We start from the raw sequence: 27,099 nt of genomic DNA on the forward strand, positions 1-27,099 counted from the left end.
CCGTTCATTAGAATTTTTTCATAACTATCATAATTATATCACGTTCCTGAATCAAGACCTTCATCAAAAAAGGACCAACATCCACTTACAATATATTATCTTTAGAGATTTCCATCTCATTTCATATTACATCTATCTACCACCGTCTTAGATCATTAAGACCTGCACCGTACGTGCTTTATGTACCTACGAATTAAAGTATCTTAAGTACCTCTTTCTAATTTTGACGGAATAAGGGAAAGATGGGGACTGGGGTCACTGAATTTATCTTAGGAATTTTTAGTTAGCAGATGCCTTACATCCTTTGCGAGGCAGACCCCCACTTAGACCTATTTCTTATTATTTTAGTTATTTATTAAAGTGAAACTTTTATTACATCGTGTCAAACTTTTTGGTCTGTGTAGCGCATGTCGCGTGACGGTCGGCTGCCGAGTAGGTATACATAGACATGCGCTACACAAAGCAGTGTTCGGAACCGTTCGAACAGTTTCACTTTTACCGTGGTTTCATAAAACCACACAACCTTTTTTTTTGAAGTATTAGGGACAATTTTTTTCTACAAATTATTAGGCAGGTACTGAGGGCAGGTAAGTGAAAAATTTGGGGATATTAATGTTATGTAAGTAATTTATTGGTTTCGTAAACACTTTCCTTTTAAACATTGTAGTATTTTCCCGCCCTTTTTTCGTATTTATTTGACTTTACTTTGTCATTGTGCGAAACTCGTTCTTAGTGGAAGTTAGCCCATATTGAGCTACAATGTTACATAAAATTGGTCCAAAATTATTTATTTATAATTATTTATACTAATTATTATCTGCATATAAGGTGCACCGAAGTTAGAAGTAAAGATTTTAGCTGTTCTAAAATGTGAATAGGGAATTAGCGAGTCAAATATTTGGCGTAGGGTAGACTGGGTACGATTGAAACAAAGGACGGTTGAAACAACACGAATATCTCGCAAACCGTTGGTGGGGGGGTTAGGGGTCCAAGGGGAAAAAGAAGCGTACAACTGTTCTAAACACGAACCACAATTTTGCGTCGATCTCCGCGCGCTTCAGCTGATTTTATAAGACCCTATTGTGTTTTTATGACCAAAAGTAAGTATTTTTGCTTGGAGATTTTTCCAATTATTAGCGTTTCTATTTAAGTGACATTATTAAGTGTGCGTTTTTGTTTGAAGTGAATCTTGTGGAATATGACATTGTGACTAGTTTTTGTGTACCTTTGTTGTTACAATTACTATAACTGTATTTTACCTAAAGTAGGAGTTGGGGACGGTTGAAACATTTTTTTTGGGTACGGTTGAAACATTGTTTTAATTATTTTTTGTTTTTTTAGATGCCAATAGTACGTGTAAGAGAGATGTCGGGAAGAGAAATAGACTTATCGAAGTACAAAGATGCATATGAGGAGGTGAAAACCGGAGAATCATTGCGAAAAGTGGCAGAGAAGCACAATTATTCGCTTCTAAGGTAAATTCGAATGCGAGATGACTCTGGCGAGCAAGAAAATAAAAAAATGGGATATAATAGAGGATATAACAATATAAGGTATAATAATAGAGGGCGAAAAATCAGGAAGTCTACTATTTCCACTGACACACCAGATAAGGAAGAGATAAAAAAGAGCAAGAATTAATATTAAAACGAACAAGAGCTAAGCAAGTGAAGAAACGATTGGATAGAGGAAAAAGGAAGATATTTGATGGAGGAAAATGTAAAAGAAACACCATAAAAGCAAAAAATAAAAATGTACAAGAGGAGATATCATCACAAGATGAGGAGTACGTTCTTCTGTCTTGTTTTTATGTCACCATATTTAGAGAGCAGACCTTATTGTAAAAGAGTTACTTAATTATTGTTTGATTTAAAATAAACAATCAATAAAACATATTTTAATACTATATTTTGTATTATTCGCATATTTTTCAACTGACCCCAATCACTGTTTCAACCGCCCCTGGTATGGGGACGGTTGAAACAAATCGGATTCATTTTTTTAATTTGATCTACTATTTAAAATAATACACCTGGAACTAAAACCACAGTGCCTATTATTAGACAGATACATGCTCTTTTATTTAACATATATTTTTCATCGCTCGGGTTATAAAAAGCAAAGTTATGGTTGTTATAAGTGAAATTGTTTCAACCGTACCCAGTCTACCCTATATTTTAATTTTTAGTAAGTAGTTAGTTGTTTTGAAGTTTATAGAATTTTAGTTTAGAACTACAATAATGATATGAGCTAAAGTTCCTACGTTGATAATGGGAAGGGATTGAAATGTAGATTATTTATTAGTAAATATTGAAAAGGCACACATTGCTGAGGCATCACATAAAATATTGCGAGTAAAACTGTGTACCTTATTAATTAACCTCTATAGTCTATATTATATGATTTCTTTTAGTTACTCTGTAATTGCAATTTCCCGCGAAAATGTGTTGCCACCGCAAAAAGATGTCGTATAATTAATTACCTTTGTAATGCAAATTTTGTCATATTGCATTGTATTGGTTTAACACAGTTGTTCTTTTCACTACTTTTATACGATTTTATAATAATTTATGAATTCATCTTGGAGGGAAATAATGTGGCAGGGATAAGTGGTACTGAAGTCCTTACGATTTTTTTGATAAATTGAAAAACGCATTTGACTAAAATTATATTCTGGATAAGTTTAAAACTATCGCCTGTTTGTTAAAAAAATGACATAAAAAATTGAACGTATCATTTTCTTCAATTCGACAGTCAATTGAGACAGACTTCAATTTTTAGCTGACGATCTCGTTTTCGCGAATTTGATTTCCTTTTTACTTCAAAACAGTGATTAACACCTAGACACAAGGTCCTAGTGTTAAACTGTAAACCGGGCTAAGACTTGTATCCATTTAATGTTCAAACGAGTCGGTACACAGCCACAGCTAGTAAGCTGATGCTCGTGCTGATCCTCATTGGTGTGAAGTGAGTTGCGGATGAATTCCCAGAGAGGATGAGGGCTCGTAGCCGCTGTCGTTCCTGGTACCTGGTGTCCTCCCCGGGAGGGTCGAGACACTCGAATTCACAGCACCGCTCGCCCACTCGGAAGTTATTGCAGAACTGGAAAATGTTATTTTTTAATTAAATAGAGTAAAAAATGAGTACGTTATGTTAATAAGCATAGGCAGCTTTCTTATGATAAAAGAGGATTAATGTTATCGGTTATTTCAGAAAAGAACAAGAAATTACATCCTTTTATAAGCATTGAATTCACAAGTTTATTTAATTTTACCGTTATTTTTAAAAATATATCCCATGTAAGTACATGTAGGGTAAGGTTGCTCAAGTCGTACCCCCTAAGGAAATTATGCTATAATATTCACGACAATTGAAATAATACAAAATAATCCACATTTACTGAATCTTTATTTAGTTGTCTATTATTAAAAAATCACAGAAACTTACAATGTTAATATTAAAATATATATTTTAACGTTTTTCAAAAACATACCTTCGGTACGATTAAGGCGCCTAGTTGCCTAATTCGTACCACATACAGCCTAAGTCGTACTTAGAAAATATACTTTAGTGAAGATATAATAAACTTTATAGAAAAATTCTTAATAATAAGAGATCAATTTTAAGTAAGTTAAAATTACAAATAATTCAGTCTGAGATTAACTTAAGCATATTATTTGGTAATTATTTTAGTGAATAACAAAATCTTAGACCTAAATAGAAGTACGAGTAAAGAATTTTTAACAGGTACGACTTAAGCATACTTATCTTTGAGGTTGAAAAATAAAATTACTAACACAACCTAAAAATTTTCTCCTGTTTGAGTATGCCCAAACGATTGACAGATAAGAATTAAAAATCGTTGTTAACAAAGACAAAATATAAAGATAACATTCCTGCCGTAAAAAGCTTATGAATGAGTCGTTAATTTTACATGAAAAGTGATAAAAAACTTATTTTTTGAATTATTTTCGCTGCGCGAAGCCGACCGCCTGACCACTTGTTTACGCTTGCTCGCGCGACTAAATAGTTCACGTTAACAACACTAGATGGCCCAATTCAATGGTATCAGACGAGATATTGGTGGGGTACGACTAACGCCGTGGTACGACTTGAACAACCTTACCCTATTAGGTATTTATCATGACCGTGTATCTTTATCGAACAAACTTCCAATATTCAGCGATTCCACCAAAACTAAACTAGCCTATCTATCTGATATTAAGTTTTATTGCATTCATATGATTTGAAATTCAGCATGCAGGTAGATGTTAGGACGTAGGCTTCCACAAAGAAAGGGTTTTGATCAATTCTACTCCCAAGGGTTAAAATAGGCGATGAAAGTTTGTACTATAAAATTTATCATTATCAGGCGAAGCTGCGGGCAACAGCTAGTCTATCATAAAGTACATACATAAGGTGGGTCGCAGTAAATCGCCTTGCACCACATGGGCTCCGAGTGGTAGCACACGCAGATGGAGCACACCCCCGGCCCGGGGACGTACAGCAGCCCGTGGGGGACGGTCTTCCCCTCCCAGTCCACGCAGTCTTCTTCTACGCATTCTGAAATTAGAAATTAGATATAGAATTTTTTTTTTTTTTTTTTGAATTGGTTCTTCTGTTTTCGTGAATCTGTCATGACGTGTGTGTTATAGAAAGTGGTATTTTTTTACATTTCATTTGCACGATTCCGAGATTATTACCTTAAAAAATTAAATGTTATCGAAAATGTCTACATCATAATAGTAATTATGACATATCATTTTTTGTATATTTTTGGTCTCAGTAACTTACACTTCTTCAATAAATAAATGACAGAAATTATATAGGTCATCGAGCAGCATCACATCCCACAGGCCACACTGGAGTTAATACTGCGTTAGACATAATGGTATCCCCCCAATAAAACATTTTTATTATTTACCGTTAATTACTCCTATTCCGACTGGAAATAGAAATGGCATATCTAAACTGTATAGACAGAACATGATGTGGTATGGGATTCTTTGTGAAAATTTGTTTAATTATCAATACTTTGTTTTATATCTACTTAGTACATATAAAACAAAGTCATTATCCGCGACTGTGTGTCTGTATGCTTAGATCTTTAAAATTACGAAACCGGTTTTAGATGAATGGTTTTTTAAATATATAAAGTTCTCTCGGCATGTTTTAGAATATACTTTATTAGGTTTTAGACGAAGCGGGCAAAGCCACGGGCGGAAAGCTAGTAAATTATAATTTTTAAATCCTAGAAATAGGAAACATCATCCAAGTCAGCTATCACGTTTCGTCTGAGGTGACCTTTGCGTGATAGAAAATCAGTTCTTACTATCTGTACCTATTTCAATTTTCAACTGTATGATATCTGTGATAAGTATTTCTTCTCATGATGTATCTTAAAGTATATTATGTATAACTTTTGTATAATTTTAAGATATATTTCACTAGCTGTGCCCTGCGGTTATACTCGCAGTGCTCCACTTGCGTTGGTCTTAGCGTGATGATATACCTAGATATATATTATAGTATTTAGCCTTACTCGATAAATGGGCTATCTAACACTGAAAGAATTTATCAAATCGGACCAGTAGTTTCCGAGATTAGCGCGTTTAAACAAACAAACAATCTTTTCAGCTTTATAATATTAGGTGATATTAGTATAAATATATTTATGTAGTGTATATCTTTGTAATTTTATAAGTAACTACCTACCTATGTGTAGATTTTTAATACCTAGCTGTCTATATAAAATGAATGGAAAATGAACGCGAATATTAAGAAAATGTAAACTGGACGAACAATTGCGAAGCTACGGTTAAAGTTTATAGTATCTACCGAACTCCATAGTACCTACTTATGTCTTACAAAATATACGACATATTTATAAACAATCACGATCCAGCATTTGAATCTTGCTCATCACAAAAGAACCTATTAGTCTAATGAGGCACATAATATTAACCTATATGGAAAATGCATACGTTATCTTGTTATGTATGGGAATGGTTAGGGAGCCAGGTGCAAATTTGGTTAACTATTTCCTCTCAAGAGATAATTCGTCAGACGCATGAGAGTATAGTATTATAAAGCCTCGTGAACGTCAGCTGGCGCTCGGTTGGGGGGGTGAGCGGTTGTAGCCTCCCACGCACATAGGAAAAAAAATACATTCATTCATTCATTTCCTCTCAGCTAAAAATTTGTCAAATTGTAGCTAACCCAATATCTCAACGAAAAAAAATAGTCAGCTGGTTACAACATGGTTATTAATATTATACGTCAGCTGGTGTCTCGAACATGAAAGTTAAATTTAAAGAAAAATTTATTTTCCGTTATTTCCTCTCAAACAAAAATTTACCTGATGATAGCTTATATGTAACTGTGGATAAATATATATGTCAGCTGGCTGTATCTTGGTGGAAAAACCGTCAGCTGATACGGGAGGCTACAACCGCTCTTCCCCCCAACCGAGCTCCAGCTGACGTTCACGAGGCTTCATAATACTATACTTTGATGCATTTTACTAATTACCGCTTGAGAGGAACTTGGTCATAAAATCTGCTGCTGGCTCCCGGACCAGAAGCATTTAGTGCTCATTGACCGTCTTAAGTGACGTCCGTACCTATATCTTTAAATGAATATTAACGCGTCACTAACAAGGTTATGTAAAAGAATGTAAGGACCATGATAATAGAACTAAAAGGTAGAATTAAAGATCAAAGCTTTAACTTCTTCCTAAGACTGTGCATAATAACGAATGCAATAGTAACTGTCTCAATTCCTCATAGTTAATTTTGTATCTAAATTAGTTCTTCTAGGGTATACTTTTTATTCAAAAGAAAACTTTATCACAAAATATTTATGTGTAGAAATCAATGCCAGGTTTTCAAGAAGTTTCATTGATTTTCCGTACCTATTATAAAAATTTAAAAAATATTTAAAACAAGTCTTTGTGTGGTTATTTAGGATCTTATGAAATGTCCAACCCTCTACGAGACGCAATATTTAGTTGTCATTCCTTGTCTGAAGTAACTGCCTTTATAACCGGGTGTACGTAATTATTGTATAATTTGACGATATAAAGTGCCTTTGAAGTGTACTCTAATTTTGATAGCCAAGACAAAAACACAAAACCTTTGACCATTATAGTCAAATATTTAAGATTTTAAACCCAATAAATTTCCATACCGTTCTGCATTTTGGTAGAAAATTTAGCTTGGACATTTTTTACTTCTACAATAATTATTTATTCATCTAGCAAACTATCTGTATTAAAATCCAATGATTTAATTTCTTGTCGCAATACAGAGTATCAAGACGCTTTTTAGTATGAACGTAAAACGGTCAAAGGGACTTCTTGAATCTCAAGGAGACTGTATAAGTACCTAGTCCTTTTTATCGTAGCTCCTTGGAACTCCATTTTATAGTACATAAAGAAACCGTTTCACAAGTTCAATTGATATTTTTCGTAGCTTTAATCAAAATATTATTACAATTTAATCACGACTATTCAGCATCATCCTCATCATCAGCTGATATCTGTGACACTATAAATTTATAAAGAATAGAAAAAAATCAATCACGAATCCGCTCCGGATGGGCGTGAAAGGATGCGGGTTCGAGTCCCGCCTCGTGATCGAATTTTTTATATTCTTTGTAAATTTATATTTATAAAGCATTTGAATGCCATAAAACCAAAAATATCAAATTCAATCTGTGACACTAGTAAATTATGATGGCTGAAGACCTTACCGTCATAATAATATTGCGATTTACGATATATGATAATTGAAGCAGACCACCGTAGTATTTTACATACCTATAGGTAATCTGTATTTTCAACCCTATAAATCATCTGCTAATTTGTCGGTTTACGCGGGTAAATGTGACTCGCTGTCAGCACTTGCCAGTTAAGTGGAGTATGAGCATGAGTATGAGCCAATCCAATTACGTGAAGATTAACAATATGACACTGTAAATTGCAATGAGCGAAGGCTATTGACGAGCAATTGTTGTGATTGGTATTTGGTAGTTAGTGTAATTAGTTTCTGCTGAAGATTAAAATTCAATTAAAGTAGGTAGTTAATACCTAAAATATATGAACCAACATTTAATCAATAATAAGCAAATTAAACAAGTATTTGTGTGTCTTGATCGAAGACGCGAGGTTTAACAAATTATTAACAGACTAAATAAACTAAGTCATAGCTTTATTAATTAAAAATTTATGTCAAAGTTCTCGATAGGGTTAATACTTAATACCTAGATTTTACTACGTTGGTATTTGAGACATCATTGTAGAGAGATATAGTAGCGATATCAGATACTTTTTTATGAAGGAGAAGAAATAGGTATAGGTAGATAATAGATAGTAAGTATTTTTTGAAAATCCAAAAAAAATGAGGAAATAAATCGAGATTTTAATCTAATTTATATATAAGGTACGGTATTGGACGCAATAAAATATCCGAAGCTGGTGTCTCAAAATCGCGGATCTTGAACGAATTGCAACATTTTATAATTAGGTGTTAATAAATTAAATAATGATAATACAACGTATTATATTGTATAAGAAACCATCAAAAAACAACAAATTTAAAAATTATACTTACGCCACAAAATAATCCATAATCCATTTTATTATTCAGTTGACTGGTCTTATTTGTAAACTGTGTAATAAATTTAAAAACTTGGCAGAGAAATCTTGTTAAAAATCTTCTCGTTAATATTTGGTCCGCAGTTGGTTAGATTTATGCCCCATGTCCCCTGGGGACAGTAAAGATCATTTTATGAGGGACACTGGCTATTTCTGTGGGACACGTGTTTGGAGAGAAAATAGAATGATATTACCACAGATAATGTAATAGTATTTATTGCGTAGATACGTGATTTTTGTATTGAAAGAAATGTGGCTGTGCGTAATGTATGGGATTGTGTTGAGGGAACTTAATTTGGTAGGGTTGTATCTATGGTGAAGCAAAGAAGGTTATGAGTTTCATAATTTAGATGTTCGTAGTACGTATAATAAACTGCGTATTATTTGATAAAATATAAGGTAGGTTCAATGCCTACTAGCTTGAGCAATATCACATTACACTCAATTAAATATGGCACTCTCTCAAGGGCAATTTCATAAGTTTCGCAACTAGAACTTCTCGTGAGGGGGTATTAATTTTCAAGTATTGAATAATAATGATAAATTAAATACTTAGCTAACATATATTTTTAACAATTTTTATAACATACTAGATTTCCACCCGCGGCTTCGCCCGCATTTTCAAAGGAAAACCCGCATAGTTCCCGTTCCCGTGGGATTTCCGGGATAAAACCTATCCTATGTGTTAATCCAAGTTACCCTCTATATGTGTGCTAAATTTCATTGTAATCGGTTGAGTAGTTTTTACGTGAAAGAGTAACAAACATCCATACATCCATACATCCATACAAACTTTCGCCTTTATATTATTAGTACTAGATTTCCGCCCGCGGCTTCGCCCGCGTTTGCAAAGGAAAACCCGCATAGTTCCCGTTCCCGTGGGATTTCCGGGATAAAAACTATCCTATGTGTTAATCCAAGTTACCCTCTATATGTGTGCTAAATTTCATTGTAATCGGTTCAGTAGTTTTTAAGTGAAAGAGTAACAAACATCCATACATCCATACATCCATACATCCTTACAAACTTTCGCCTTTATAATATGTATTAGATTAAGATAGCCATAATTTGGATTAGCATGAGTAACTATTATTGTATTTATAGATATTTGTAATTTAATAATTTGCATTAATCTGCAATAGCCATCTCATGAAATTAAACTAAATATTTGCTCTACGTCGTAGTGAAAGATGTTTAAACAGCTAATTACGTAACATGTCATCTTTGTAGCAAATAAAGAATTATGAATTATAAATAGTAGCGTATTTTTAGACTAGAGACTAGACTGTACTAGACTTATATCTGTATTAGAGCCTCGTCTCACGAGTAACGTTTTTCTAGAAATAAAAAATTATGAACTCTGAAACTTTTAACGAATGCTAGCACTGGCCTTTTTTCTAAGCTTGAAAAATACTTTGTTTTTTTAACATGAAATTTAATTTCTCTTACTTTGCTGTGATGTTTTTTACAACAGCTGTTGAAGTATAATTAGTATCCATCCATTAAGAAATTAAAAGCAAATGAACCTACCTAAACTTATGTAAGTATATGTACTTACCACTGATTCGAAAACAGTATGCTATACGACCATACACTATACAGTATGCTGTTTTCGAATCAGTGGTAAGGCTGATTATAATTTTATTTGTTGCTAAATACATCTCCCACAAAAAGTGCAAGTTTAACCAAAATCGGTTCAATGGTTATAGGTATATGGATATTAGATAAATTATCTTGAAGTATGGTGTAATAATTCCAATAATATCTACACGAACGACGACGAAAGTATAATAGCCTTTGAAGTTGGTTAAAAATTATTGTAAAACATGTCTTCCGTATATTCGGGAGTCTAAAGACTCCTTCAAAAAGTCATTAAAATCACGGCAGGGGTTTCTATACAAAAGTATGTCACGGTGTCTTCGCTCGTCTTTTATTTTACATATAGGTGAGAACTTGCAACCTCTTTGACATGGAGTTAGAAACTAAACGCGAGAGAGAAAAATAAAAATGTATTTGCGTAAATAATCTATAAATATACAAAATTTTCGATTATTCGCTTAACTCCTTGGAAATGGAACTTTTTATAAAATGAAATTCAGTGCTCTACGAAACGATATATTTTTTTTTAATTTTATGATGTAGGTATATTCGGTAGTTAAGTAAAAGTATTGATTAGGGTGGCGATCGTAGTAAAAAGCAAGGTATATAAATAATATTATATACTAACTAATTAGTACTTTTATTTTTGTTTGCATTGATTAAATTAATAAAAATAAACTCATTATTGTTGTAATATTAAAAACCCTTTATTGTAATTTTATCAAGTATCAGCGATGTTATAACCCGACTTCGTAATAAACATTTCAACAAAAAACATTACTGTGCAAATTCATCCTTCAGTTACTTCATTTTTCACTACTAGAAAAACCTATTAAAGTTATTAAACACTAGCTTTCCACCCGCAGCTTCGCCCGCGCAGTCTAAGAAAAACCCGCATAGGTCCCGTCCCGTGGGATTTCCGGGATAAAACCTATCCTATTTCCCGGGATAAAAAGTAGCCTATGTCCTTTCTCGGGTATCAAAATATCTCTATACCAAATTTCATGCAAATTGGTTCAGTAGTTAAGGCGTGATTGAGTAACAGACAGACAGAGTTACTTTCGCATTTATAATATTATAGTATGGATTTAAAATTCCGACAACGCTCGCTTACAAAACCAATGCCAATCTAAAACAAATAAATACTGCATTGTTTGAACATTGACAATCATAAAGGCTTTTAGTAAATGCAGTGTCAAGTTTTATGTAGTCGCAATGCGGAATTCTCACCCCTAAATTAAAGTTTGGCTAACCATGAGGAAGTTGCTTTGTGTTGCTATTTTATTTATAAACATTTGAAAATAAGAGCAAAGTTTATTTTTGGTTGGGGTAGTTAATTGTGTGTTTATTTTTAAATATTTTATATTTTGTTGTAATGCATTATTAATTAGGTACTTTGTGAACTAGATATATTTATTTATTTATTATTTATTTATCAATCCTTTATTGCACTTAAAGAGAATAAAAAAGAAGAAACACAAACACTTAAAGATAGCTTAAACTAAGTACAAATGGCGGTCTTATCCTTTAGAGCTTCTATATTCTGTGTCTATCGCTTTTATACTCTGTGAGTTCATCAAAAACTTATCTAAATAAAAAAGACGGGTTGCACTCCGGGAGTGCCGGCAGAAGTTTCGATCAGGGCACGTGTCCTGACGCGAGTTTAAGATTTTATACCCATTACAGAAAAAGTGCTCAAAGCCGCTAAAGAAGTTTTCACTTCAAAAATATTTTTCGAAAATATAGACTGATGGATCTTCAAATATTTTCATTCAAATCAACGATGTGGTGTTAGTAACTTCGAAAGCCTCACAACCTATAGTAATAAATGATAATAAAATGCATTATGCAAAAGCATGCAAAGGTTATCCTATATTTTATGTCCTTATCAGCAAAGAGCCCTAATTAATAAAGAATAGCGACGTTGAAAAAAGGGTGACAAAACACAATGTATGGATTATTTATTTTTAAAACGTAGAGAAAATTCTCTATATTGTATATATTATTTAATACATATTAAAAATGAAACATGTGTCTAAATCATTCAAAACATATAAAATTTAGAAAAACGAAAAATAAATGAAAATGTTTTCCACGTGAAAATGTTCGTTTATTTCTCGACGTATAAAATATATTAATATTTAGTGCTAACTCATATACCTTAAGCACTTGGCAACATTGTCGTGAGACACTTTGATCTGGGAATAAGCTATCATTTATCATATAAATGACGTGTTTCTATTGTTTTTTTATTTAAGGTATATAGCAAATATAATTTTCGTCGTTTATTTGACGTCTTTTATACGTTTAAGATTATTTGGTACCTAGTACATTATAATTCATTACCTGCTGCTTTAATCTTGTTTCGGTTTTGCCTGGATTGACATGAGATATCTAAAAAAAGCTTTTTTACTCGGCTTTGACGAGCTTTTGCTTTGAAACCGGTTGAGTATTTTTGAGTTGAAAGTATAGAAAAATAACAAGAAAAGAAAAGTGTCATTCTTGTATAAACGGAAAAAAGCAAAGTTAAGATGAAATTGCTTATTCAAAACCACAGTTCAAAACTGTCACTTTGTTCTAAGTCATATTGACTCACTCTTCTATTTTAAATGAGAAAATAAATTCTTCCACATGAGTATTTACAAGGATGGTATGGAACGTAATGTTGATGTAATGTAAGGAATTAATTTAAATTCTACACCAAGGAGTTCGTATAACTTGTGACAAGTGACAACGATGTAGCAAATTTTGGCGCCGAAATTTTAATTACGCTGTGACATGGTTATTTTTGGCGCTAATGAGAGTGTTTTATAAGTTTCCTTTTAATAAAAAACTAAGTAATAATTGTTAGTTATAAGTATGAAAATTATAAAATATGCTGAATTATATGTGGTGAATGGCAAGCCTTATATAATTTATTTCTATCTGTGCTGGCGACAAAAATAGCGGGAAAATAAAAAATATAAAGATTCCCGCCCGATTTTCTCTTTAATAAATTTAAGGTTATTTCATAAATCAGATAAAATACAAGCAAACGATACAACTAGAAAAACGTAGGGTATAGACTTCATTTAACATATTTTTTTAAATAGTAAATGAAATGCTAAAATTTTGCTTTTTATATGTAAGATTAACAATAATAAATGTTTTTTGTCTATGTTTTTATTCGAAGTTGATAACGCCTATTAAAATTCATCCTGCATATTTCAAAAACGAATTATTCAGTAGGTGCTTTTTACATTCAATTTTCAGTATTAAATCAGGAGGCAATTAATGGGCGACGTTAAAACCAATCTTCGTTTCGACCGCAGACCTCGACGGCTGATTGGTAGGTCGCTAAATTTCAATCAACCTGTTATATACCTACTCAAGTATAGGAATCAATAAATTTTATATTTAAAACCACTGGTAAAAGCTTTCAAGTCTATATAGGCAGGCTTTTTCGTAGACTGAAAAGTTGTACCTATTTTAGTTGGGCTTGAATTTTTGATGGTTATTGGTCACTCAAATTATATTTTATTGAAAAATAACCTGATTCATATTTTCTTGGATCAATATTTCTATTTAAAACTAGCGGTCCGCCCCGGCTTCGCCCGTGGTACATAATATTTACGTTTTCTCTACATAAGAACCATCCTCGTACTTCAAGGAATATAATAAAAAAAGAATTATCGAAATCGGTTCAGCCGTTCTCGAGTTATGCGCTTACCAACACATTTTGCGATTCATTTTTATATATAAGATATAAGTACACTTTTGTAAAATCTTAAGGAAGACTAGAAACTTGATTGAAGATGGATTTAATTGCGATTTTCCTTAACCGCATCGAGTCTTTCCTAGCTTAGTATTTACTAAGCTACCTACCCGCATCGCAAACAGAAATGTACATTTCTTTATTTTCTTACATTCACCGATCTCCTATACATATTCTACCGAATCTTGTTACAACTCCATTGCATTTTATATTATTACAACCTATCAAATCCTTCTACGAAACACGGCACAAAAGTAGGTAACTATGTACTTAAATATTCTTACGAATCCCTTCGCTCTACATTCCTTTTGTACTTTTATAGTTCTATAGTATTTATTTAAGAATCTAGTTATAGTTTTAAGAATTCATTTATTACCTAAACGAACGACCTGTTTCCACGAATTTCAACATAGCGTGATCTCATGTCATTGTAAAGCCCAACTAAAATCAATGAATGGTCGTTGCATGACCGGGCTTGTAACGCAGCTAATTACCATAATTTGCTTACAGTACGTGTAAGCAAATCCGAGATAGCATTAGTAGGTAGATTTCGATCTTATGATGCTAATTTGCATTTATGTTGGCGACGATTGCCTCGATATGAGAGAATTGTCAGTACATATTGCAGGATAAATCTATAGGTACTAATATTATAAAGCTGATTGTTTGTTTGAACGCGCTAATCTCAGGAACTACTGGTACGGATTTGAAAAATTCTTTCAGTGTTAGATAGTCCATTTATCGAGTAAGCTATAGGCTATATATCATCAAGCTAATACCAACAGGAGCGGAGCACTGCGGGTTAAACCGCAGGGCACAACTAGTGATAATATAGTATTTATAGTGTGACTTTTGACGTTGTTACCACAATTTTATTTAAAGCGCCTTTTCTTTTTATCACCATGAGTTTTAGTAATAGTTACACACGCCTTCTATGTGAGTTTAGGACATTTAGGTATCTTCACATTGATCAACGTAAAAATTGTGTCTGGATGACAAACTTTTTGAACTTTTTGTTGAAGCTTTACTTTAATGCTCCATTTATATTTTACACTAGATTTCCGCCCGCGGCTTCGCCCGCGTTTTCAAAGAAAAACCCGCATAGTTCCCGTTCCCGTGGGATTTCCGGGATAAAACCTATCCTATGTGTAAATCCAAGTTACCCTCTATATGTGTGCTAAATTTCATTGTAATCGGTTCAGTAGTTTTTACGTGAAAGAGTAACAAACATCCATACATCCATACATCCTTACAAACTTTCGCATTTATAATAGTATTAAGATTAAGATTTTGTTATAACATACCCTAATAATTGAACGTTGTATACAAATACCAGACTAGTCTAAATAAAAATAGGCCGCTAAAATTCAGAAGAGACATTTTTATACCACTCTTTTTCCAGACGAAGCTTATTAAGCTTCACTTATAAGTTATAGGGTAAGTAAAAGTAAGGCCGGTCGTCTAATTTCCGATGTTACTGACCTAACGTTTCGTCCAAACTATTTACTATCTTGTCCTACCATCAATATTGGCAATTTCCTTCATTTTGTATGTGTGGTGTGTTTTATCATGTACCTATTCTTATCATCATAAATTACATTATCTATATTATTTATAGGTAAGTCAATTCTGCGTAGCATAATACCAGATAATATTCCATATATTGAACCAAAACACTGTTAAAATATCGTATTCACAGGCTTTTGATTCCAGGCAATTGATTCCATACTTCTCTAACCATTGTAGAGTAAAAGAAGAACACATACTTTCACATTTATCCTACTAATATTATAACTGTGAAAGTTTGTGAGGACGTGTGTTTGTTACTCTTTCACGCAAATTCTGCTGAACCGATTACAATGAAATTTAGCACACATATAGAGGGTAACTTGAATAACACATAGGTTTTATCCCGGAAATCCCAAGGGAACGGGAACTATGCGGGTTTTCCTTTGAAAACGCGGGCGAGCCGCGGGGGGAAATCTAGTTTTAGATAAGAAATAGAAGTTTTTTTTTATAATCCGTAAAATGCATTTCAATACTATGCTGTTATACTGGAAGCGCAACGTTTAAATAAATAAATAAAACAAATTTTAAAACAATATATTTTTATCACGAAATAAAGATATTTATGTATTCTATTCCAATCGGCAGCTTTTGCATAAACCGTAGAGCGCTCTACGTAATTTGTACACCGCGTCATTTATTACATTTACTTATATTTTAACTAGCGGTCCGCCCCGGCTTCGCCCGTGGTACATATCTCGCTATAAAAAGTAGCCTATGTCCTTTCTCGGGTATCAAAATATCTCCATACCAAATTTCATGCAAATTGGTTCAGTAGTTTAGGCGTGATTGAGTAACAGACAGACAGACAGAGTTACTTTCGCATTTATAATATTAGTATGGATTCGATATTCTAAAAGCTCTATTGATAAATTCACATACTTAAATGAATTTTAGTTAGGTATCTAATAATACAAAAAAGTTGATAGAAATAATTAAACTGCACCCATAAATAAAAAAAAATTAGGTAAGAATGTATGTACAATAATTACGTCGATTCACTTCTGAACTATACCTAATTCTGTAATTATTTTTTATATGTTTATCATTTTCACACAAAATTTGTATAAATCAAAATTAATCCAACATTTTCACCACGGGCGGAGCCTGGGCGCAAATCCAGTACAAATCCATTCCATCAAAAGATAACCCATTATAAAATGCACTCAGTTTGATCAAGCCATTCGCAAACGTACCTCAAACATAATCGCAGTTCCACCTGCATTACGCTTTCACGATCATTGTTCAAAGTTTGACATGCTTGTCTTTGATCTGCGGAACGACTTTATCATGATTTTGATGTTTTTACACCACAACGTTATTGTCCGCGGTTTGCTCGCCTAGAATTTCTCATGTAAAGGAGATTTTCTTAGAATTATAACTATCACAAGACATAAAAATGATATTATATAATTGTTTCGTCCAAGTCCAAGAAAGACAAACAAACTTTGTCTAAAACCTAAAATTTATATACTAAAATCTTCCTCTTGAATCACTCTATCTATTAAAAACAACCACATCAAAATCCGTTGCGTCGTTTAAAAGATTTAAGCATACTAAGGAACATAGAGACATAGGGACAGAGAATGCAACTTTGTTTTATACTATGGATTGTATCGTAGAACTTGAAGGATTTAAGTAGTTTTAGTGTTAGTCTAAAACACTAACACTAAAACTAATTAAGTCCTTAGCTAATAATATTTACGAAAAATTATTAAAGGTTTCTGTTCTTTAATGTTTTCTGTGACTCTATAAAGGAATTAAAATATGTAAATATAAATTTTAACAAGTTAAGAAACTACTAAAGGAAATTAGAGTCGTTTAAATTTTAAATATAAGTAGAAAAAGTTGAGTATGAAAATTGCCTACTAAAAGCGCATTAAGCATGCCTACGTAATTAAAATTTATTTGTAAATGGGCAACTGAGTTTTAAAATGAGTCATTTCAGTTTTTAGTACTTTTCTTGTGCAATTTTTTAAACGATTTAAAATTTAACTACCAAATTTCGATGAATCAGAAGGTTCTAGCAACACTAATTATAAAGAGATTTGATTGTTTGTAAAATATAAAAAAATAGCTCTACTATTTTAAGTTGAGAAATGATTGTAGCCTCCACGAGATAGGTTTAGTAAGCAACAAGATACATAAATTACGTAAATTACTAAATATATTGCTAAAATAAATCCATACTAATATTATAAATGCGAAAGTAACTCTGTCTGTCTGTCTGTTACTCAATCACGCCTAAACTACTGAACCAATTTTCATGAAATTTGGTATCGAGATATTTTGATACCCGAGAAAGGACATAGGCTACTTTTTATCCCGGGAAAATGACGCAATCCCGGAAATCCCACGGGAACGGGAACTATGCGGGTTTTTCTTTGACTGTGCGGGCGAAGCCGCGGGCGGAAAGCTAGTATTCTATAAAAAGAATTTTCAGTCTATAACAAATTTTATAATTAGAGCGCAATCAAAAACCAACAAAGGGATAGACAAAAGAGAGGAATACGATTAAATTTGTCATTTAAATTTCAAGTTCTCTGCTCGTCAATTAAAACAAATGAAATCAACCAGAAAAGAGAGAGAGCAAATCAATTAACGAAAGTAATATAATAAAATCTGAAATTGAACGGATTAAACCTGCATTATAAATAATTTATTCAAACCTATCGTTGAATTAATTACAAAAGTGTTGAACTGTTTAATGTAATTCAATCGAGTGACTTTATTAAATTAACTTATTATGTATGCACAATTGGGTTCTACGGTACTATAATAAAACAATATAATGAATGCGACATGATATAGGTCTACCAGAATCTGATGGCATATTTATATTTCAAAAATAAAAGATTTTCATGTGGCAACTTTATTTGACAACTATCAAATTGGTTGTCAAATTATTTGTGTTGATGATTAATTTTTAGGATTTTGTCTTCAAAATCTTCGAAATATCGATAAAACCGCTGCGATCACAAGCAATAGGTGTTGTTTACAATGTCTATAGAAAAACATTCGATGAAGAAGGATCAAACACATCACAATTTTCAGTTTTAAAGCGCGTGAAAGATTTTATTGCTAAATTGGACTTACCCGTTTTGATACTTTAAATAAAAAATGTTATAAGTAGGTACTTAACTATACTATTGTTTGTTGATTAAAATATAATTTTATGGAAACTTATTACAGGCGCTTACAATACGGCTATATGTCAAGTCCAAGCAGTCCAAGTCAATTTTATAATGTGTTAATACGAAAAACGAAAATAAACATGATTTTATTTTATTTTCGTTTTATTTTATAAAACATTTTTAATCCAGATAATTATCATTAAAATCCATATTTTCACATGGCATAATGATATTTACAAATATAGGTATAAATAAATAATATGTATTACCTATATAAAAATAATATGTATAATATGTTATAAGTGCCTACATAATATTTCGTGGATATCTCATTATTAAGTACAGTTTTATCCACTTATGTAATGTGACTAATGATATTGAGGTCAAAATAATAGTAAGCAGTATCAAGATCGTTCAGTCCATTTTCCCTAGGGTTGCACACTCAAAATTTTGATTTCCCTATTTGCCATCAGATTCTGGTTTACCTATACAATCAATACTATAATAGTACTCTTTGCGACGACCTATCTTAATTTAGACAAGCCTATATTGCCAAGGAGATATATTATTATAGAGCGCAAGAACCTTAAGGCAAGTAGATTCTCTATTTCTTCATTTGCATAATCTTATGAAAAAGATTACCATCATAACACACACAGACACACAACACTAGTTAGTAATTGTAAAATGTATAAATAAGTGTAAAACTCCTAATTAGCGTATAGTAAATATTATTAGATTAAGGTAATCATAGTGTAAGCTGTGAAGCTGAAATAAACATCCGTGGAGGGGACTGACTTGGGCAGTTTCATTTGTGATTACAATATTTTGTCAAATATGCTATAGTCCTTTTCACCTATGATGATTCCTGTGACACTTCATCGTGTTCCGAATTACGTATTTTATGTTTAAAACGCCAAAATAATTTTAGTGCATAATATTTTTATTTTATGGCGGAATTATTGCCAAAAATATAAAAATAAAACATCTTAAACTTATAAATCGAAAACAGTATTGTTTAGTTTAATATAATGAAAAATAAAATAAAATAACACAAAAATATAATACCTACGCAATTTGTGTACATGAAATGGATCGTTGAAAAATCATAGAGTTGGAAAATTATATAATCGGCGCCCATCTTGTGATCGTTTGTCAATCGAGTCAATCGTCTGTATGAGTGCATACAAGTTGCATTTTTATAATTATACTTTACGTGGTATTCTGTTATTGTTACTAATTGTTATTGTTGACTTTTTGTTGCTGTTGTTTGCTAAGTTTCCTTACTTAATTGTTGGCGAAATGCCGAAAAAACTAATTTTGGTACTTTATTCAAATCGATTTCATTTCCATATAAAATATTATCGATTATCGAAAACAATTGATATGATTTCAGTAAAGACATCTCTACACGTGTCAAAAATCCATGTGTCACAGAAATCATCTTAGGTGGAAAGGACTATAATCACTACGCCAACGAGGCAATGTATATGAATGCAATGCTCTCAGATTACATCTAAATTAAAAGTTTTAATTCAACTGAACACTGTCAACAGCACAACTGCAAATTCTGTGAAAAAAAAAAAACATGAGCATCTTTGTCGTTAAACCAAAAAGTTCTCGGAACGTGACATCTGCCAAACCCGCATTTATCCAGCGTGGTGGTTTGTATTCATTTCTGCATGTATCCTGCATTTTTAACGATATAATTAATACAATTTCCTATATATTTGGAATTCAAAGAAATGATTAGCATTGTCCATCCTTCTTGCTAATGGAATCTATTGTCAAATTTTGCATTTGATGAGGTTGACTTTTTATAAAATTTAAAGCTCTACAGCAGGCTATTAGTTAACTATATGATTCATTTGCACATAACCAACTTAGTAACTAGTATGAACCTCAATTTATGAACATAAACAGAAAGAAGTAAACCTCCTTGGCAGGTAACAAAATACTAAGCAAAATACACTAAGTCTATGTATTGAAAGAGTCTTTCTGGCTTTTTAAAAGAAAATCGATCCGCGTCATAGATACGAAACCACACCACAAGGTAGATAAGGTAACATGGAAATTCATACTAATCCATACATTAGACATTAGGAAGGATAATATACAAACATCTTAGATACTTACTAATATTATAAAGCTAAAGAGTTTGTTTGTTTGTTTGAACGCGCTAATCTCAGGAACTACTGGTCCGATTTGAAAAATTCGGTGTTAGATAGCCCATTTATCGAGGAAGGTATATATTATCATCACGGTAAGACGAACAGGAGCGGAGCAATGCGAGTGAAACCGCGGGGAACAGCCAGTATAATATACCTATATATGTACAGAACAAAAATAGAGACAAAAGTTAGTGCATTCGTGAGTTGGACCGCTTTCAAGTGGAGACGTGAGCTTGTTAAGGCTGCAGATCTTCAACTTTGTTTGATGCTGGACTCACTGCCTTTACAATTGTCTTAATGAGTTTTTCTTAAATAGCCATGTTAAATGTGCTATTCTGCGCGCCTGATCATTCCAGTTTCATTTGCTAAATATACTTATCTAAGTATAAATAAATGTAAACATGAATCTCCACTTTCTTTGTTCACACTTAAACTTAATACATGCATTGAGTATTGACTATGTACCTACTACGTACTAGTACATAGTAACTCAATGAAAACATGACCGTTTAGTGTTCATCATTATTCATTAAGTATTCGAATCTTTGGTTCTACAGATTGCAAAATAAAGTGTTTATTATGGTGATGACGTAACTTCGTGTGACATGCAATAAATTTTTTTTTATTCGAATAAAAGAAATATTTAGAGTTTTACACACTATCCATATTTTATGTAGAGCTAAATTTTGTAGACATTATGTATATAAATTGAGTCCCACAACATTCAAACTACTACCGCCTACGTTGGATGTAATGACTCAATTATCGTTTCTAATTGAAAAGGTAAATCCTTTTATCATATATAATTTTGTTATTTATCATGTGTTGGTTGTTGGTTGGTCATCACTTGAAAACTACACCACACTTTGAATATTAGATACACAACATAATGCATTATTTTCTGGATAATGCATTATGTTTGTTTCCCAAAGACAAATAAATAAATAACTGGGTAGAGTATGGACTCTACATGGGTAGAGTCGCAAGATTTCCCTACTATAAATAAAATGTAGAGTCAGGCTGAGCTAGTTATAATTACGTTAGATTCAGGAAAAGTTGCAGCGTAATTAATTATTTATGGCGTTTCATAAATTATGAGGAATATCTTTCGCTACTCTAAAGTAGAAAGTAAGGTGATATTAGATAAGATTCAATTTGCTCTGACGAGGGTTCTAGTTGCTAATGAAGTTTTTATTCCTGTATTATTTAATAATGAGGGCTGTCCATCCGCAGTTTTCCTCTCGTGATAATCTGATAAAAACTTAATTAAATTTTATTCAAAGTTCTTATATCAGTTAAATCACGTCTGCAATAAGCAAAAATCATGTTCTGTAAAATACAACATTTGTTATTAAGATTTAGTTTATGGTAGTTTTGTAAGTACTTACATTTAAAACAAATCGTATAATCGTGCTCTTAATTATTTTACATTCTTCTCTTTCCACATTTTCATAGCCTAGGCAAGCACAACAAACTACATACAATCTAAAATAGAATTAGTCAACTATACAGCAAGTTATCTATATATATATAAAACTCAAAGGTGACTGATATAGTGATCTATCAACGCACAGCCCAAACCACTGGACGTATCGGGCTGAAATTTGTCATGCAGGTAGATGTTAGGACGTAGGTGTCCCCTAAGACACGATTTTATAAAATTCATCCCCTAAAGGGGTAAAATAGGGGATGAAAGTTTGTACGATGAAAATTTATCTTTTCCACGCAGGCGAAGCTGCGGGCAACAGCTAGTCTAGAATATAATTGCTCAACTAAACGATTCAGTTCTAGTAGTACAATACAATCCTTTGTATCCGTAATTCAAAGCACGTACAGCATCGGGCAGTCCTTCATTTCTTGAGTACTAGAGCTTTTAAATTAAATACCTACTTACTACCTACCTTGTTACAGCTCCTGTCACTTTGCTGATAAATGATCACTTTGCAGTACTCACTATGACTTTGTCCTACATGGTGAGGGATAATTGAAATTGAGTTATATTACCTTGGAAATAAGTTTTATGTTCGATAAATTGTTTTATGATGAACGCCTGCTATGAAATTGTCGTAAAATTGAAAGCTCTAGGTTTCTTGAAGACATGTGTGTTTTGGAGCATTCAAATGGGTAATAATTCAATGCTATCAAATGTCCTCATAAATGATAGGACCTAGTTTATTTTAATATATGATAAACAGTCTGGTTATTAGTATTTTGAAATAAGTAGTGAACTACAACCATAGCAACCAGGGAAAAGAATGAAAGTACCTACCTATTTGCTCTATCATGACTTTGATCTTATAAAGATTGTAAACTACAAAAGAAAGCTTAATTCAACCGGTCACAACTTAAAATATTAAATACACAGATAAGCTTTAAATACAATTAATTAAGTATAACAAAAACTTTCATAAACTCGATACTGTAACAACGAATAACTCGCAAACTTTTTTTTCCAATTAAAAATAGTTAGCAAACTGCCCTATTAGCGAAGTGTTAAAAAATAAAGAGCGAACTCACCCGCGATCGTGACGAGTGTAAGGAGGATTGCGAGAGCGACAACGCGCGGCATGTCTGCTCCGTGCGACGGGCCGCAGCACACTGACTGGCCACGCGCCCCCCACCCCCCGAATGCGGCATTGCGTTTACACGTTTTCGGATTTACATATTTTGTTTGAAATTCAGAATACGTAAAAAGGAACGTTTTTAGTGGAAACATTGTATTTAATATATTTTATTATTTTTGTCTCATAAAAACCAGGGAAACACAAACATTCACTGATGTAGAGTCACACGATAAATAATGTAGAGTCGTTGATTTCTAACAAAGAGCTTGATAAGTTGTAAGTTTTATAAAAAAAAGGCATTTACGGTGCTATATCTGAATTTTCAATTAATTTAAATTCGTATATTGACGAGTCATCTCAAGTCATTAGTCATACGTCATATTAAGATTTCCATAAAAAGGGGAAACTTTATTTTTTATATTAAATAAATAAATGAACTTAAAATATTATTATATGCTTATGTCTATTCATTTATTGGTTAAGAATAAAGATTTATTTTTGTTAAAACGTGTAACTAACAAAAATATGACTCTACCATCATTTTAACTCTACCATTCAGGATTTAACGTTAAAATAAATAATATGATATACTAAGCACAGACTTTGACTCTACTTTACAAATAATCTAAGCATAAGTTACACAGGCTAAGTTGGTTTATCCCGTGGGTAAATTCCGTTAAGCTCTTATATCTCCATGAAATGTAAGGAAATACGATATCTAGTGTGAGGCAGGTACAACATTAATAAAAGTATTCACAGACATATTCACTAGCCATTTACCCTGCCTTCGCCCGAGCAGCTTTGTGACAATAATAAATATAGTCTATCTAGTTCACTCAGTAATGATTTTATAATTTTCTTTTGATAAAAACAATGTTTTTCTAATCTGTTGTACAGATAATATCAATAAAATTAAAAATTAGTGAAGCAGGGGCGTGTAACATAAAAATTAACAATGCACCTAAGTCTTACCTAAGTTTTTGACAATAATATAGAGTTTTCATTACAATCTTATGTGCTACGTTATCGTAGTGATTTAAACGTTAATTTTTAAAGCTAATTACACCATTGCAATGTTTTTATAACCTTTACTTTAATTAATCGTAACAAGCACGATTCTTATAATAATATACAGCTTGCGTGTCAAGTAAGACCCAGGACGCGCCATAAAAATAATTACAAGTATGTATTTTATATATTTTTATTCATAAGCTGGGTTTACTTTAATTACTCAAGCTCTATATTGGTTCAATCCTATTTCCTTTTAATCATTTTAATTTTTACTGCACAAACCTGTATATTTTATATTTTAAATATACAAATAACAAACATTTTAAATTTTAATAAATTTAAGTACATCATACACATAACCCTATGGGACTATAAATAAAGACATGACAGAAAAATTCTTTAAAATTATATGTTACAAAGTTGCAATTTACTAATTTACTTAGTGTAAAGGTTGTTCTTTTTGGTTAAATTTTATTATACATAAGTTTCAAGGATCGTATTCGGTATAAAGTTTATTAAGTTTGTTTTTTAATGTTTACTTAATAAACATTATTAAATACACTCTACATGATAACAATAAACACACTAAACTGAAGAATCTTCACGAATTATTCATAATTATTTTTATTTCTTCTTAAACATGCAATCCTCTTACGTAAATCGCCAATATAACATACACAACAGCTTTGTATATGTTTATTTTGAACATTTTTCAATGTGTTAGTATTGCCTTATTTTTGCTCACCCACATCATATTGTTAAATTTCCTCTGATTGTTGGGTTGCCTGGTAGATATCGCTACCTAGCGATAAGGCCGCCCTTTGCTGTTTCTGTAGTATTGTCTTTGTTATGTGTATTTATGTATTTTTAATGCAATAAAGTATAATAAATAAATAAATAACATGTACATAAACATACACATTTTGTACAATAATTTCTCTCTAAACTACGTCGCTCACTATGTGCTATAGCTAGGTTGCTGTTTCCACTGCAAACAAACTTGTTAAAGAGTGTATCATTTTTCTTGGACTCTGCACTGTAACAATGTGCATGAATCTTGAAGTATTTTTACTCTTTTCAGCATAATATAAACGATGTGACATGCATTTCATATGTAATGTTATGAAAAATGCAAATTTAACTCTTTTCAACAGAGAGAGACGTAAATAGCTGAGTATGTTACTTTTCAGTATTAGATAACAGATATAAATAGTACTTATTATTTTGTTTTAATTATCGCTTGGGTTAAACTTTGATCATATTATATTGTTATTTTTGGTAACCAGTATCGGGCCACCAATTTAATAATTTCTAAAATAAGAACTATATTTCAATATAAATATTTATTGATATTGTTTCTGTAATAGTGTGTATAAAACAATGCCTTCATGAATAATTAAATTAGTAAGTTATAAATTATAATCTATACTTGCCCGTTCTCGTAGAACACGTGGCCTTTGTGTTGCTACGGCCGCGGCGCTACGGCACTACGGTGCTACGAACTACGATTTATGAAGGACTTTTGTGTTAAATAATTAAACACTTTGAAACAATTCATACTATCTCTTATATAATATCAACTGCTGAACCGATTTCGATGAAATTCCATGGAATCTGGAACTATACAGGTAAAACCCCGGTACTGTTTTCGTTTGCCGAGAATTATTTATAATTTGTAATAAATTTACTGCAATACTTTCTCGTTCGAGGAAATCCAATTATAAATCAAAGTACTTTATAAGGTACTATATTTAAATTTGAAGCTCCAAGAAACGAAAACATTCAAATTTACTTTTCATCGCGAAATAGCTGACAAAATAATATATCATTCCTAAGGATATAATCTATCAGACAGTCAAATTATCTTGAAAGTGTATTTTGAATAAAGTGGTAACAGACATTCATAAATTATTCTTACACTAGCTTTTCCCTCTCGGCTTCGTCTGCATAGTCAACGGAAAATCCCATGGGAATGAGACTTTTCACCGTGGAAAAAAGTAGATTATATCAAAGGAAGGAAGTATTTTTATACACACACATTTCTCATAAAACATAGTTTTTTTATAGACTAGAATTATGTTTTATGAGAATTGTGGGCTACTACTATTCTTTATAAGAAACTAGTTTTCCGCCCGCGGCTTCGCCCGATTTGTCTAAAACCTAATAAATTATATACTTACTAAAATCTTTCTCTTGAATCACTCTATCTATTAAAGAAAACCGCATCAAAATCCGTTACATAATTTTATAGATTTACGCATACATAGGGACATAGGGACAGAGAAAGCGACTTTGTTTTATACTATGTATGTAGTATAAAACCTTGGACTATGGACTTACCTTTTATATGAGTGTTTTTTTTTGCTTGTAAATAGCAAAGCAGATTAAAGCTATAATAATATAACATATTAATTTATCTAATGTATAATATACATTATACCCATTCAATTATTTTATCCATTATAAATAACTATACATCCTTCTTGATTTTTATTCACAGACAAATTCCCCCCTTATAGAAAATTTAACCATACTTTAAAAGGTGTTTATTCACAAACAAAGCCATCTGATGCAGCTAGGTCATGATCTCAACGTCTCTAGAGACACCGCAGAGCTTCCGCAGTCATTACGCTAAAACATATGG

The 27,099-nt window shown here is 32.1% G+C and overlaps 1 protein-coding gene and 1 long non-coding RNA gene across 2 annotated transcripts; one reads left to right on the forward strand and one right to left on the reverse strand.

Moving 5' to 3' along the window:
* The first annotated feature begins 249 nt into the window (after nt 1-249).
* LOC149479721 (uncharacterized) lies at nt 250-2,249 on the forward strand. The gene is made up of 3 exons (XR_016317163.1): nt 250-360; nt 538-917; nt 2,189-2,249. It is a non-coding gene; the product is annotated as an uncharacterized LOC149479721 (long non-coding RNA).
* LOC149479722 (integral membrane protein DGCR2/IDD-like) lies at nt 2,180-23,466 on the reverse strand. Its single transcript, XM_089707519.1, has 3 exons — nt 23,398-23,466; nt 4,415-4,563; nt 2,180-3,102 (listed from the first exon to the last, which is right to left on the reverse strand). The coding sequence occupies exons 1-3, from the start codon at nt 23,447-23,449 to the stop codon at nt 2,902-2,904; spliced, it is 402 nt and encodes a 133-aa protein (XP_089563645.1). The 5' UTR covers nt 23,450-23,466; the 3' UTR covers nt 2,180-2,901.
* Nucleotides 23,467-27,099: the final 3,633 nt, after the last annotated feature.

The sequence above is a fragment of the Colias philodice genome, chromosome 19 (assembly GCF_061535455.1).
Source record: "Colias philodice isolate Cphi_HAF_F1 chromosome 19, ilColPhil1 Martin Lab GWU primary, whole genome shotgun sequence".
Classification (NCBI taxonomy): Eukaryota; Metazoa; Arthropoda; class Insecta; order Lepidoptera; family Pieridae; genus Colias; species Colias philodice.